The 14,722-nt window shown below is 51.4% G+C and overlaps 1 protein-coding gene across 1 annotated transcript in view; it reads left to right on the top strand.

Moving 5' to 3' along the window:
- LOC144946654 (RNA-binding Raly-like protein) overlaps positions 1–14,722 on the top strand; it is a 67,954-nt gene that overhangs the window by 39,062 nt on the left and 14,170 nt on the right. The window contains exons 3-5 of the mRNA XM_078875718.1: positions 1,571–1,621; positions 12,713–12,897; positions 14,306–14,419. Coding sequence (XP_078731844.1) covers positions 1,571–1,621; positions 12,713–12,897; positions 14,306–14,419 — 350 coding nt within the window. The remainder of the gene's footprint in view (positions 1–1,570; positions 1,622–12,712; positions 12,898–14,305; positions 14,420–14,722) is intronic.

Genomic DNA, 14,722 nt, shown 5'->3' with positions numbered 1-14,722 from the left:
TACACCAGGCGAGGTAGTTAACATCTCACCACCGCAGCGCGCCTTTTTAACGAAGTGATAGAGAGAACACGCGCCACTCAGTTCCTGAAGAAGCTCCCAGCGCGTGGAGCGAAACGTCGGACGTCATGCAGAACAGCGGAGTCCGCCCGTGCACCCGACTTAATACTATTAGAGGGTTTTTAAATCGCTGGTGTTATTATAAAAAAGTTAAGTCTACAGCAGCAAACCAAGGAACCTTGAAGAACTTAAACATCGTATTGTTGTTAGTGCTGTGTCATCACCATTCCTTAAAGCTGCGTTACAAAATATGTTTTCAGAGTTTGAACGCGGAATTAGATTAATTATAGTGAATAATGGACCACATGTAGAAGTTTATTTCTAATTTGAGAATATCTAATTAATACCATACAAAAAAAATAAACTTAAACTTATTCCTATTACATGTATTCATATTACATTTACGTCAGTATCTCGAATAACAATAAAAACGATTAAATGTTATTTTTGGCATTTTCGTTTTCGGACACCCTATACATTATACATACACGGCAGCTGTGAATACGTCATTATCTCGTGGATTTGACGCATTATAAGTTGGCTCAGCTCCTGGCCGTGCTGTTTGGGCTGTGTTGGACTGCGCGAAGTTCGTCCGAGTAATTGGTACGAGCCGTGATCCGTCATACGAACTATGTACACGGTGCCCTTATAATCGAGTCGTGGGCTCACCCTGTGGATTGGCTTGTGTCTAATGGGACAGGCTTGTAATTTTCTCTCTCCCCTTCTCCTATACATGATGCTATTAGAATCGAGTCGTGGGCTCACTGTGTGGATTGGCTTGTGTCTAATGGGACAGGCTTGTAATTTTCTCTCTCCCCTTCTCCAATATATGATGCCCTTATAATCGAGTCGTGGGCTCACCCTGTGGATTGGCTTGTGTCTAATGGGACAGGCTTGTAATTTTCTCTCTCCCCTTCTCCTATACATGATGCTATTAGAATCGAGTCGTGGGCTCACTGTGTGGATTGGCTTGTGTCTAATGGGACAGGCTTGTAATTTTCTCTCTCCCCTTCTCCAATATATGATGCCCTTATAATCGAGTCATGGGCTCACTGTGTGGATTGGCTTGTGTCTAATGGGACAGGCTTGTAATTGTGTTCTCTCCCCGTCTCCAATACATGATGCCATTAGAATCGAATCGTGGGCTCACTGTGTGGATTGGCTTGTGTCTAATGGGACAGGCTTGTGATTTTCTCTCTCCCCTTCTCCAATACATGATGCCATTAGAATCGAGTCGTGGGCTCACTGTGTGGATTGGCTTGTGTCTAATGGGACAGGCTTGTAATTTTCTCTCTCTCCTTCTCCAATACATGATGCCATTAGAATCGAGTCGTGGGCTCACTGTGTGGATTGGCTTGTGTCTAATGGGACAGGCTTGTAATTGTGTTCTCTCCCCCCTTCTCCAATACATGATGCCATTAGAATCGAATCGTGGGCTCACTGTGTGGATTGGCTTGTGTCTAATGGGACAGGCTTGTAATCTTGTTCTCCCTCCCCCCTTCTCCATTTGCAGGAGCAGCTTTGATTTTGACTACGACTACTACCGAGAGGATTTCTACAATCGGTGAGAAATCAACGCGGCCGTGAATGTGCAGACTCGAGGGCAGACTATCCTACGGGCGAGCTGATCCGACACTTACCTGACACGGCTCTTCAGACGCTCACGGCTCAAATCTCCATTCAACCAAGCTCTTGACAAAAGGCATTGGTTTATGAAGCAAAGAGGGTGATGATGGGGGTAGAGTGAGATGAGAGGGGAGAGGTAGGAGAGTACGTGGAGGGGAGTAGAGTGAGATGAGATGGGAGAGGTAGGAGAGTGCGTCGAGGGGAGTAGAGTGAGATGAGAGGGGAGAGGCAGGAGAGTGCGTGGAGGGGAGTAGAGCGAGATGAGAGGGGAGAGGTAGGAGAGTGCGTCGAGGGGAGTAGAGTGAGATGAGAGGGGAGAGGCAGGAGAGTGCGTGGAGGGGAGTAGAGTGAGATGAGAGGGGAGAGGTAGGAGAGTGCGTGGAGGGGAGTAGAGTGAGATGAGAGGGGAGAGGTAGGAGAGTGCGTGGAGGGGAGTAGAGTGAGATGAGAGGGGAGAGGTAGGAGAGTGCGTGGAGGGGAGTAGAGTGAGATGAGAGGGGAGAGGTAGGAGAGTGCGTGGAGGGGAGTCGAGTGAGATGAGAAGGGAGAGGGAGGCATTCGCCTGTCTTTGGAAGACCTTGAAATTGGCCAAACATTCCAATGCGGGACCCTGCTGAATTAGAGTCAACTGCTGGCTAATTGACAGCATGCATGCATGTATGTGCGGCTATCATTACGCTCCATCATCCATGCTAAATATATATTCTCACATTTGCACTTCGGCGACCCTGTTGTACGTGTGGAGTATTTTCGGCCGCCGATGCTTCCAGATCGCCGCGCGTTCACAGCCGTCTCATCATCATCAGCAGCCCCTCGTTTTGTTTTCTTTCTCCAAAATAAGCATAAAGGTGCAGCCCTGCAATTTCTTGCCGGCAGAAGGGTTTCCATGAGAGAGAGCGATGGAGAGAGGGAGAGGGAGCTTTCAGGAGGAAATCTTGGGGGGGGGGGGTGCATTTGGCCTCCTCTATGGCAGGAGCATTTGGAGACGCCAGCGTTCCTCGCCGAGGAAATTACTTTAATGGCGAGCAATCTTCCCCGCGAGATGCTTGCGTCCTGCGGAGTCGCTCGACGCTTTTGTTTTTCTCGAGAGCGGTGGCGCAGCTGTTTGCGCAACCGCGCTACCAAAACGGGCTCCAGGGTGGCTAGGAGATGTTAACTACCTCGCCTGGTATACAGGAGATCGTGGGTTCGATCTCGACCCTGACGCCTGCTGCTGTATATTTGGAGTTTGCGTGTCTCTCTCTCATCATCATCACGGTGGCTAGGAGATGTTTACTACCTCGCCCGGTATACAGGAGATCTTGGGTTCGATCTCGACCCTGACGCCTGCTGCTGTATATTTGGAGTTTGCGTGTCTCTCTCTCTCCCCGTGGTCGCGTGGATTTTTCTCCGGGTCCTCCAGTTGTTCCCTCCACATTTAGACTCAACGTGAGTTTAGAGTATTTGGCTGCTCTACATCCACACGTGATACGCCGCTTCGTTGCGCTATCACAAATGATGAGTGTCAAGTGAACAAGAGTTACATAGTTCGGTGGGGCCTTAGCTGGCAACATACAAATGGTAAAAAATGATATTCCCAGCCACGGCTAATTCAGTGGCATGTGATGTCTGAAAACCGGTCCTGGCCTCCCACCCCCCCTCCGCTTCGTCAACCCAACACGGACCAGCGTAGTGAAGTATGGTCAAACGACCACCGTGCCCGACGAGGCGTGGGTAGGCCTTCATCCAGCAACGGATCGATAGAGGCGCTGTAAGCTATCATCCCCATTACAATGACGGTGTATAATTATAATGACACGTGGCAGATTTCCGTCGGGGGGAAAAAAAACGCAGATGGTGACAAAGTCGGTGCAACGGGAAAAAATGAAAAGTGCACAAAGAAGCGTGGAGGCGCAACGCACGCTGGGGGAATGACGCGGAGGGAGACACGGTGAGAGTAGTGGCAAGAGAACGTCTTGGTGTGGCACTCCAGGAGATTGCTAGCGGAGGAGCCGAGATTCAAAATATATCACGGGTGGACGGGGTGTGTGTATGTATGTCGATGTGAGTCTATGGTTGGACTTTTTCGCACCGTACGTTGCCGACCGTGCTAATCAGAGGTGCAGTGTTGAGTCTATGGGCAGTGTTGAGTCTATGGGTAGTGTTAAGTCTATGGGCAGTATTGAGTCTATGGGCAGTGTTGAGTCTATGGGTAGTGTTAATCTATGGGCAGTGTTGAGTCTATGGGCAGTGTTGAGTCTATGGGCAGAGTTGAGTCTATGGGCAGAGTTGAGTCTATGGGTAGTGTTAATCTATGGGCAGTGTTGAGTCTATGGGTAGTGTTAATCTATGGACAGTGTTGAGTCTATGGGTAGTGTTAGTCTATAGGCAGAGTTGAGTCTATGGGTAGTGTTAGTCTATGGGCAGTGTTGAATATATGGGCAGAGTTGAGTCTATGGGTAGTGTTAATCTATGGGCAGTGTTGAGTCTATGGGTAGTGTTAATCTATGGACAGTGTTGAGTCTATGGGTAGTGTTAATCTATGGGCAGAGTTGAGTCTATAGGTAGTGTTAATCTATGGACAGAGTTGAGTCTATAGGCAGTGTTAATCTATGGGTAGCAGTGTGTATGTATGTTTGACTTCTTCGCATCGTGCGTAGCCAACTGTGCTAATCGGAGGGGCGGTGTGTGGGCGGTCGACCCAAAGGCGACCCTGCCCCGGCCGGCACGGGCGAAGCGTTCCCAACGCGCTCGCCCTTTGCGGAGAGCGACGCTGCATGCAACGCAGAGGTGGGGAAATCGCTTCGGCCGACTGATCGGAACGTTTTGTCATTCCTGAGATAATCGTGCAATAAATGGTCTCCCCAGTGCATTAGCAGAAATTAAGCAATTATATTAGCACTGGTGCCGGATGAAATTGTTCTGAATGTGTGTGGGTTTTTTTTTAATCTCTCTTAAGGCCGTTGCTGAAATTGGCTGATGTTTCACGTGAGCGAGAGGAAATAGGCCGCTATTTCTTTTGGGCGCCTGGCAAATACTGATGTTGTTTGTTGTTCTTGTGTTAGCGCAATACATATTTGCTCGTTTGTTTATTCATTCCGGGACAGCCACGCTGAGTCTCAAAGATTAGAAGATTATTTTTTTCAGGAAGGTCCCGCTACATTGGGATGTATTGCCAACACCAATTAAGTTGTGTGGGTGGGTAGGAGGGAGGTGGGGGGGGTGTTTTAGCAATGAGAGGAAACCGGAGAACCCCATCAGAGGAAACTCACGTGGGACAGGTGGGGAAAACCATACAAAAAGGCTCGTATTCTTTCAATAGCGTATCCCTCTACTACTTCCTGCCCTCATCCTTAAACCCTTCACCATCCTCCCCTTTTCCCTTCCTAACCTCGCCCCTCCCTTTCCCTATCATCACCCATCCTTGCCATCTAGTACCCCTACCCCCCAACACTCAAACCCCATCGCATTTCTCCATCAGACGATATTAATGTACAATTTATCACTTTCATGGTGGGGTTTGTGTGTCCCAACGACCCTCAGACGTACGTCGCCTGGAGCCGTGTACTCCCGGTAGGGTCTCCCTTGGCGAACAGGTCCGATGGGGAGATTCCAGAAAAATAACGGGCCAAAAAAATCCTCTCGCGAATGATTAAACAATACAAACATCACACTCCTGGAGTCAGGCCTGGGGGGGTGGTGGTCGCAAGCAAGCGCCTAGTGGGCGGGTGACCCACGCAACCCGGTCGGGCCCAGGCTCGAAACAGCCTCGTGGCACCATACTGTGGGCCCACCACCACCCGCAAGACAAAGTGTGAGTGGCAGGTGCGATGTCGGTGTGGCAGGGAGTGGGATGGTCATACTCTTAGTTCCTCGTAGTGTCGTGCTGGAGTCTGTCTCCAGGGAACGGGAGGTCTGGACAGCCTTACTCAACACGCTGACACTGCGACCATCACCAGGACAAGCGGACTGAAATGGAGAAACGAACGCTTTGACAAAAGCGCTATTGTCTAAAATCCTAGATAAGATAATACGAAATTTTCTTTTTTTTAAACACAACGCGGAAAGGCGCCCCTGGTCTGGAATCAAACCCAGGCGCTTTCTCGCCGTGATGCGCGAGTTCTTACGGCGTTGACGATGGCGCGCGCACGCGGAGAATGGGAGATGTGTCTGCGTGCACGTTTACGGCCGACGACGTATTTGGTAACACAATAAACGAAAGATATCTCGCTCTCTCTCTCCTCCATGCATCAGTGCCCTCTCTTCCTCCCACCTGCCCCCCTCCCACCTCCCCAATGCCAACTATCAAACCCAAACTGCGGGGAGCTGTAAACTATAAACTATTAAACAAAAACATATTTTATTTCATTTTACTGGGTGAGGCCCCACTGAGCTATACATCACTTTTTCAGAAGCGACCTGGCTATCACAGAGTATAGCTCAACGAAGTGGTGCACCACGTGGAAATGTATAGCAGCAGCCAAACACTCTAAACGCGTGATGTTGAGTCTAAATGTGGAGGAAAAAAACAGAGGACCCGGAGAAAAATCCACGCGACCACCGGGAGAGAGAGAGACACACACGCAAACTCCAAATATACAGCTGGCGTCAGGGTCGGGATCGTAGCCACGACCTCCTGTGTACCGGGCGAGGTAGTAAACATCTCCTAGCCACCGTGGCCAATCGGCGTTGCCACCTCTTGAGTTAGGTAATGGTACAGACTCATCACGGTGAGGGGGGGGGAAGGTGAATTTATTTCCATTGCAGTCTGACGCTCACCCTTGCCCCGTGTTAATTCATCAGCGCACATCAACAATAGTTTTTTTTTTCTACACATCCTGTCAGCCACAGAGCCTTTCTTATTGTGGTTCATAATTTTCATTATTTGTTCAGTAGAAGCAAACTCTGTATCGGTTTTGACGTAGTGTCTCATCATCGTCATCATCATCAGCAGCAAGAGTCCAGACTCGCTTGAACCAATTCTAGCGACTTGCCAGACGTTGCGGGCACGTGACTCTCTCTGGTTTGTTGCAAAACCCCACTGACCAGCGTGGTGAAGTATGGTCAAACAACGGCCCCGTAACGAGCGTGGGGGGGAGGCCTTAACGCAGCAGTGGATTGACAACGGGCGATGAGCGAAAGTGCGAACAATGATCATGATGTACGTAGCGTTTACGACCCACGGTGAAGGGTCCTTCCACACGCGGTTGTACTGCGTGTGTGTTGAATTTCTTTCGCACCGTACGTAGCCAACCGCGCTAATCGGAGGTGCCAGGGATGGACAACAAACGAAATACAAAAAGTAGTTTTAAAGAAATTAGTCCATCAATCTAGATGATGATTTCAAAGTTCACTGCTCCAGTGGTTTCATAACATCGGAAGGAAGAGCGTTCCAGACGGCCGCGGAAGCGCGTCTGGAAAGCGGCGTTCGATGCGGTGACCACCACCTTTGTTCGATGGCTGAGCCAAAATCCGCTGCTGCTGCTGCGTCGTGGATGAGCACCGGAGTTCACGCGATGATGGATTTTGCAAATCTAGCTCGCTCGCGATCAGCCCGATACCCCCCCCCCCCACTCGGATACCCCCCCCCGCCTCGCCCAGACCCCCATGCACTCTATCCCAGCCTACACGTGCGCAAAGCGTGGGCGCGCACTTAACCCGGCGTGCTGCTCGTAAATTGAAAGCCGAGCAGCAGCCTCGTAGACGCGAGAGCATCGCCTCTCTGGGAAGGAGTGCCGCGTGTTTAATGGCCGAGAGAGCATCGAGGCCATTCGGCTACGCGGGGGTCACCATGAAATGAGACTGCGCCAAGCCGCAGGATGTTCCCCGGTGGTGCAGCCCTCAAAGCACAGCGCTCCGGCGCGCTGTCCGGTCGTGCAGTCGCGTAGAAGTTGTTCGCCACGAAGTTCGACGTTTGGCACCATGTGCCGGCAGCTTCTTCGGGGAATGAATGGGAAGGAAGCTCTCTGATTTTGTGAAAGGGTAAAAAGCTCACGGCGCGTGCAGCGAAATGCTGGGCACCTTCTGGGAGCAGAACGATACAATGCTGCGGTGTGTTCTGGGAACAGAACGATACAATGCTGCGGTGTGTTCTGGGAACAGAACGATACAATGCTGCGGTGTGTTCTGGGAACAGAACGATACAATGCTGCGGTGTGTTCTGGGAGCAGAACGATACAATGCTGCGGTGTGTTCTGGGAGCAGAACGATACAATGCTGCGGTGTGTTCTGGGAGCAGAACGATACAATGCTGCGGTGTGTTCTGGGAGCAGAACGATACAATGCTGCGGTGTGTTCTGGGAACAGAACGATACAATGCTGCGGTGTGTTCTGGGAGCAGAACGATACAATGCTGCGGTGTGTTCTGGGAGCAGAACGATACAATGCTGCGGTGTGTTCTGGGAGCAGAACGATACAATGCTGCGGTGTGTTCTGGGAACAGAACGATACAATGCTGCGGTGTGTTCTGGGAACAGAACGATACAATGCTGCGGTGTGTTCTGGGAACAGAACGATACAATGCTGCGGTGTGTTCTGGGAACAGAACGATACAATGCTGCGGTGTGTTCTGGGAGCAGAACGATACAATGCTGCGGTGTGTTCTGGGAGCAGAACGATACAATGCTGCGGTGTGTCCTGGGAACAGAACGATACAATGCTGCGGTGTGTTCTGGGAACAGAACGATACAATGCTGCGGTGTGTTCTGGGAACAGAACGATACAATGCTGCGGTGTGTTCTAGGAACAGAACGATACAATGCTGCGGTGGGGTCTAGGAACAGAACGATACAATGCTGCGGTGGGGTCTAGGAACAGAACGGTTCAATGCTTGCGGTGCGTTCTAAGGTCGAACCGTGCGTGTGCTCCTCGGCACGACGACCGACGTTTCGCTCCACGTGCCGGGAGCTTTTTCGGGCGCATAATTCAGAACGAATAGCTGCATTTGGGTCCTGAGGAGGCTCCCATAATGTGGAGCGAAACGTCAGACGTCGCGCCAAACAACGCGCGCTACTACGACCCGAACCGAACACCAAATCGGAGCGCTCCGGATGCTGAGTGCCGCAAACGTTGCTTAGGCCTTCCCAAGGGGTGCCGTTTTTAAGTTTTGTTAGCACAAATGTTTGCACGTATATGTATGTTGAACTTCTTTCACACCGTACGTAGCCACCCGCGCTAATCGGAGGTGCGAGCACGGGTGTCATAGGTCAACAAATGCGGCGTGGCCAATGACGGAGAGCAATGATTATTATTATCGTACGGCAAATTAAAGCTCGCGCGCGCATTGAACTGAGCCAGGTTACGGGAGAATGTTGACGTGAGGCTAATGGGAGGAAAGTTCCAAAGCGAACAAGCACGTTTGTCTAACTGAGCAAGGCTATTGGGACTCGAGGGAATTGAGCGGGGCAAGTGCGAAGCAAGCGGAATGGCGTTGAAGTTGCTGGGTTCTGCAGAGCGGTGGTTGAACACTGGACGGGTGAGAGTGTGAAAGAGTCGGTTTTAGTGGAACAAACGCGTGACATGGGCGGAGGCATCGAGGCACAACGTCGATCAGAACAATAAGTAGTGGCGATACAGGAGTGACAAGGGACTGACTGTACGGCAGTAAGAGAATCACAACTCCGTTCGCACAGGCGCAGCAAGCAGCCGAACTGCTCGATGATGCATTCTACGACACACGTGATTTAAGAGGTACATGAACTATTCACAATTTTTTTTTTTACCAGGTGAGGCCCCACTGAGCTGCGTTATCTCTTGTTCAGAAGCGACCTGGCTGTCACAGATGATAGCTCAACGAAGTGGCCTATCATCACGTGCGCGTTTATAGCAGCCACATTACTATGAACTCACGTTGATTCTAAATGTGGAGGGAAAAAACTGGAGGACCCGGAGAAAAATTCACGCGACCACGGGGAGAGAGACACACACAAACTCCAAATATACACAGCAGACGTCAGGGTCGGAATCGGACCTACGACCTCCTGTATACAAGGCGAGGTTGTTAACATCTCATAGCTACCGTGATGATGATGAGAGAGACACACAAACTCCAAATATGCAGCAGGCGTCAGGGTCGGGATCGAACCCACGATCTCCTGTATACCGGGAGAGGTAGTTAACATATCATAGCTACCGTGATGATGATGAGAGAGAGACACGCAAACTCCAAATATACAGCAGGCATCAGGGTCGTGGAGGATAACCCTATACAGGTGGGATGACGGGGTGGGGGGCGGGCTACGTGAGCCCACGCGCCGGGTGCGGCGAACAGAGGTGGTTAATTGGCGAGCCGTCGAGTCCCGGCGCTAATTGGCACACCTGGCGTGGGTAAGAGTCTAAAAGTTTCCCGGACTGGCAGGAGAGTGGCTCCCGGGGACAGCCAGCTTAGCCAGCCTTCACCGCTGCATCCCTATCAACAGCAGCAGCAGCAACAACAACAACAACCGCCACTAAGTGGCGGTGACGCCACCACGGCGCTTTGGCAAGGCGAGGAGCACTTTGGGGCCACGTGAAGTGTCGATGATTTGCTGCTGACAGGTCACAGGTCAGATCCTGCTTCCACGGGTTCACGGAGATAACTGGCAGATGCACCACCTGTGTCCCCCTACTGTGCCAAACTTGCACCGTTTTAGCCGCCCGGTGCTTCGGTCGTTGTTGTGAGCGTGGCACCTCCGCTATTGCTGGAGGGCGACTGCCTCCCGACTGCCCAGTAGCGGCGTCCTTCACGAGCCTCCTCCTCCACAGAGGCCGACCTTGACACCGCTGGTCCACCCAGCCCCACATCCTCCTGTACCACATCAGCTCCGTCTCTTCTCCAGCACCTATCATCACCACCACCATCACAGCCACAACAACAACAACCCACGCACCTTATTTCCCTCCTTCCTCCTCGATTGTTTATATTTTTTTCTGGAACTCTCTTGCGCCCGAGCGGTACACAATTGTAAGAAATAATTTGCGTTTCGCGACGGCGGCGGTGAGTCTCGCGGTTTCGCTCGCGGTCCGCGTTTCCCATTGTTCGGGAAGGCGCGCTCCCTCCGTTTTGTTTGGTTCACTCGGCACGCGAAGAAGGCGAGCAGGAGATTTACATTTAAATTAGGGGCGGCTCGGCCCTCCGCCGTGTTTGCACGCAGCGCGTCTGTGTGCGTCTGCCCGCGCGCGTGTGTGTGTGTATGTACGTGGGTTGTGTGTGTGTGTGTACGTGGGGTGTGTGTGTGTGTGTACGTGGGGTGTGTGCGTCTGCGCGCGCGCGCGTGTGTGTGTGTGTATGTACGTGGGTTGTGTGTGTGTACGTGGGATGTGTGTGTACCTGGCGTGTGTTTGTGTGTGTACGTGGGGAGCGGTGGTGAAGCGGTTAGCGCGCTGCGCTACGAACCTGGCGACCCGAGTTCGATTCCGGCTCACGGCCAACACCAGTGACGATTATATGAACCGGTCTTGGGTCTCCCCTGGGTCGACTCAGCCTCAAATGACTACCTGGTGCGGTGTGTAAACATCGACACTGCGGAGACAAAGGCGGCCGGGCGTGGTGTTGGCCACCCACCCCCTCGTGTGCCGTGCCGGCCTTCGGTGTTGGCTAACAGCACTCGCCCCAACAGTCTGTTAAGGCTGCCTCGCAGGCGGGGGAGATAACGCCTCGGCCAAATAAATGAGCATGTCGCAAATAAGTCTATGAAAGATATTGTCTAAGAAGGGTCATCGCCAGAAACGTTGTTATTAGATATTAATGTTTTCTTAGTGTTGTTTTGTCGTTCACGGTTGACAATGCTAATAATCCCGGAACTACAATTAAAACTTACATAACGTGTTTCACAAGTCGTCTCAAGGTGTCGTAGATTCCAGGAATTGTTTTATCCCAAAAACGCAACTTATTAAATTAATATTTTTTTTAAAAATCATTGAAAAGGGGTTATTTTAAATATGTCAGTGTGTTCACACCAAAAACACATTTACGAATTAATATATATTTTAAAGATAATAAATAGATTTCTAGATTTAATTTAACAACATTCTTTAACTCAAGAGTATCTTATGCACGTGGTGTGTACCACTTATATGCGGGTACCGCCATTCCAAAGAAGCATATTCTGCCTATTAATATTGGCTTTGTTAATTGGATGAGGTTAAAGGTGCAACCCTGCAATTGCTTTGCTCACACTGTGCATCGGTTAACCCCCCGCCCCCCACCTCGCATCTGAATAAATGAGTGCACCACAATTTCGATTTAAAGCTTTCGTGACTGCAGGGATTCATCTTCTTGGTTCTTTCGGTAAAGTCACGTAGAATTGAAATAATAAAATAAATTATTTTATTATTTTTACTTTTATTATTTCAATTCTACGTGACTTTACCGAAAGAAACAAGAAGAGTGCACCACAGTTAGTCGTCACACGTGGTGGGGTAAAGTATGGGTACTCACACCTCCGTTCAAAACGTCTTGCGATGCGCATTTTAGAAGCGCTCTCCTCTCTCTCTCTTGAGTTCCCTCTCGTAGTGGAGTCCGTTCCGCCAGCGGGTGGTGTAAGCCGGCAGTTTGCGGGGCTGCGCCCCTATCACAAAGGGCTTCGTAACGGCCACGTGCGGCATCACTGCGCTGGAGGCTGCTGTTAAACGCCACGGTGGCGAGGAGAGATGTTAACTACCTCGCCCGGTATACAGGAGGCAGTGGGCTCGATCCCCACCCTGACGCCTGCTGTATATTTGGAGTTTGCGTGTTTCTCTCCCCGTGGCCGCGTGGATTTCGCTGCAGGTCCTCCGGTTTTCCCCTCCACATTTAGAATCAACGTCACGCGTTTCCAGCATTTGCCTGCCGTAAATGTCCGCGTGATGGGCCACTTCTCTGAGCTAACATCTGTGGCCAGGTCGCTTCTGAATGAGAGCTACAGTCCACAGCTCAGCAGGGGCATTACCTGGTAAAATAAATAGAAAAATGTTGCTTACATTTTTTTCATCAAGTCGCCGCATTCGGCTCGCTCGGTAAGCTCTCGCCGGGTTTGACGGTTGCTGCTGCCGCCGTTGTTAAAGCCGCTGCGTCCGTCCGCCGCCCCGCCAGGCTTTACGAGTTCCCCGTGCGGGCACCGCCACCGCCGCTGCCGCCGCTGCCGCCGCTGGCCCTGCTGCCGGCCAAGCGGCCCCGCATCTCGGCGCCGGCTCCGCCACGCCGGGGCAAGGGCGGCTTCCCCATGAAGGGCGGCCCACGCTCCACCATCACTGGCACCGCGGCCCCCGCACCAAAACGTGAGCACCCCCACCCCTCCCACCGCTCCCTCCCCCCTCCCTCGCAACCCCCACCCCCCTGGCCCCCAGCAGCAAGCGCTGTCTTTCTTTCTCTCTTTGTCGACGCAGCAGATGCTTGGCCGATCAGTTGGTCAGTCGGTCGGTCATCCGATCTATGAAACTATTTTTAAATCCTTTATATTAAGTTCACTTGCTTGTGCGCTTACGACCGTGCAAATATTTCGGTCGTTTTTTAACCCACTTCCCGCGATCCAATCGAGCTGACATTTTGCACACAGACTCGTTGTGCGTGACTATTTATTTTCGTGAAAATTTTTTTCCAAAATTTTCAACATTTTAGGAAAAAAAATTGTATATTTAATTACCAATTGCTTAATGGTGGCAGCCATCTCAAGCCAGATGACGAGAGGACTCTAGCCGCCACGCATATAAAGGATTTATAGTGAAAAACTTTGTTTTTACGGGTTAATTTTTTATTTTACCGGGTAAGGCCCCACTGAGCTGCTATAGATCTTTTTCAGAAGCTACCTGGCTATCACATATGGTAGCTCAACGGAGTGGCTCATCGCGTGGAAATGTATAACAGACAAATATTCTTAACGCACGTTGATTCTTAATGTGGAGGGAAAAACTGGTGGGCCCGGAGAAAAATCCACGCCACCAACGGTGAGAGAGACACGCAAACTCCCAAATATACAGCAGGTGTCAGGGTCGGGATTGAACCCACGATCTCCTGCATACCAGGCGCGAGAGATCATATCTCGCCACCGTGGCACAATCGGACGGTCGGTCCGTCGATTGCTCGATTGGTCCTGCTCACTTTCCAGGAAGCCAAACCACACGGAGTGCAAGCGGCTGGGTGGTGGGTGGCAGTGTGAGTTTCTACCCCTTTGTTTGCTGACACGCTGCTTGAGCCACGCCTGGGCTGTGCCAAGCTAGCTCAGCACGGGTCCAAAAGAGGCGTGCTGGGCTTGTTTTTTCCACGGCAGAAGCCCGTGCCGTGCCGTTGGTGGCGTCACACGCAAATGAGCGCTCCAATCGGTCCAGCCCCTGTGCCAGATTCCGATGTCTTGTGAGGCCTGGCGCATCACGGTTTTGTTTTATTCCACGGCTCGAACCGGCAAATATCCCGGTGGGGAAACCGCCCGTCAGAGCTCGCAAACGGGTTTTGATTCCTTACCCATACCCGTACCCGGATGCACCAGGGTCGCAAATGGGTACCCGTACCCTTACCCGGCCGGGTACGGGTAGCCGGGTATCGGGTAGGGGTATTGGGTACCCGGTTGCGACTTCTGCCGCTTGTGCCGCGAGTGCGCCGTGCCTCGCCGTCGGTACAAATGGTGTCTGAGTAATCCCTGCCGTGGCCTCCCTGCTGCTTCTCTCTCTCTCTGTCGCGCGCCTCTGGCAGTGCGGGCCCTGAGTCTGCAGGCCATCAAGGGGGAGCTGCGGCAGGTGAAGTTCCGCATCGATTCGCTCCTGGAGAATCTGGAGAAGATCGAGAAGGAGCAGAGACCTCAGAACGGTGGGTTTGGTTCGCGCGTGGCCGACTCCGAAAGGCGACGCAAAAAACTAAACTCGCGATAAACGAGGCAAACAGAAAAAAGTAATATTTAAAAATACTTTTTTTAAAACGCGCTTTAATGAAATGTACCGTACGAGTAATGGAAGAACTCCACGACTCCAGGAAGTGGCCCCGAAGCTTGCCATAACGTAAGGGACTGTGGTGATTTACAGCCAGCGTGAGTTGAGCGTGGACTATTAGACCCAAGCCGAAACATAAGATATACAAAGATTGCTTAAATATATATATTATTTTTAATGATAG

The sequence above is a fragment of the Lampetra fluviatilis genome, chromosome 42 (assembly GCF_964198595.1).
Source record: "Lampetra fluviatilis chromosome 42, kcLamFluv1.1, whole genome shotgun sequence".
Lineage (NCBI taxonomy): Eukaryota > Metazoa > Chordata > Hyperoartia > Petromyzontiformes > Petromyzontidae > Lampetra > Lampetra fluviatilis.
Note: the sequence above shows the minus strand (reverse complement) of the source record. Positions and strands in the feature narration are given on the sequence as shown.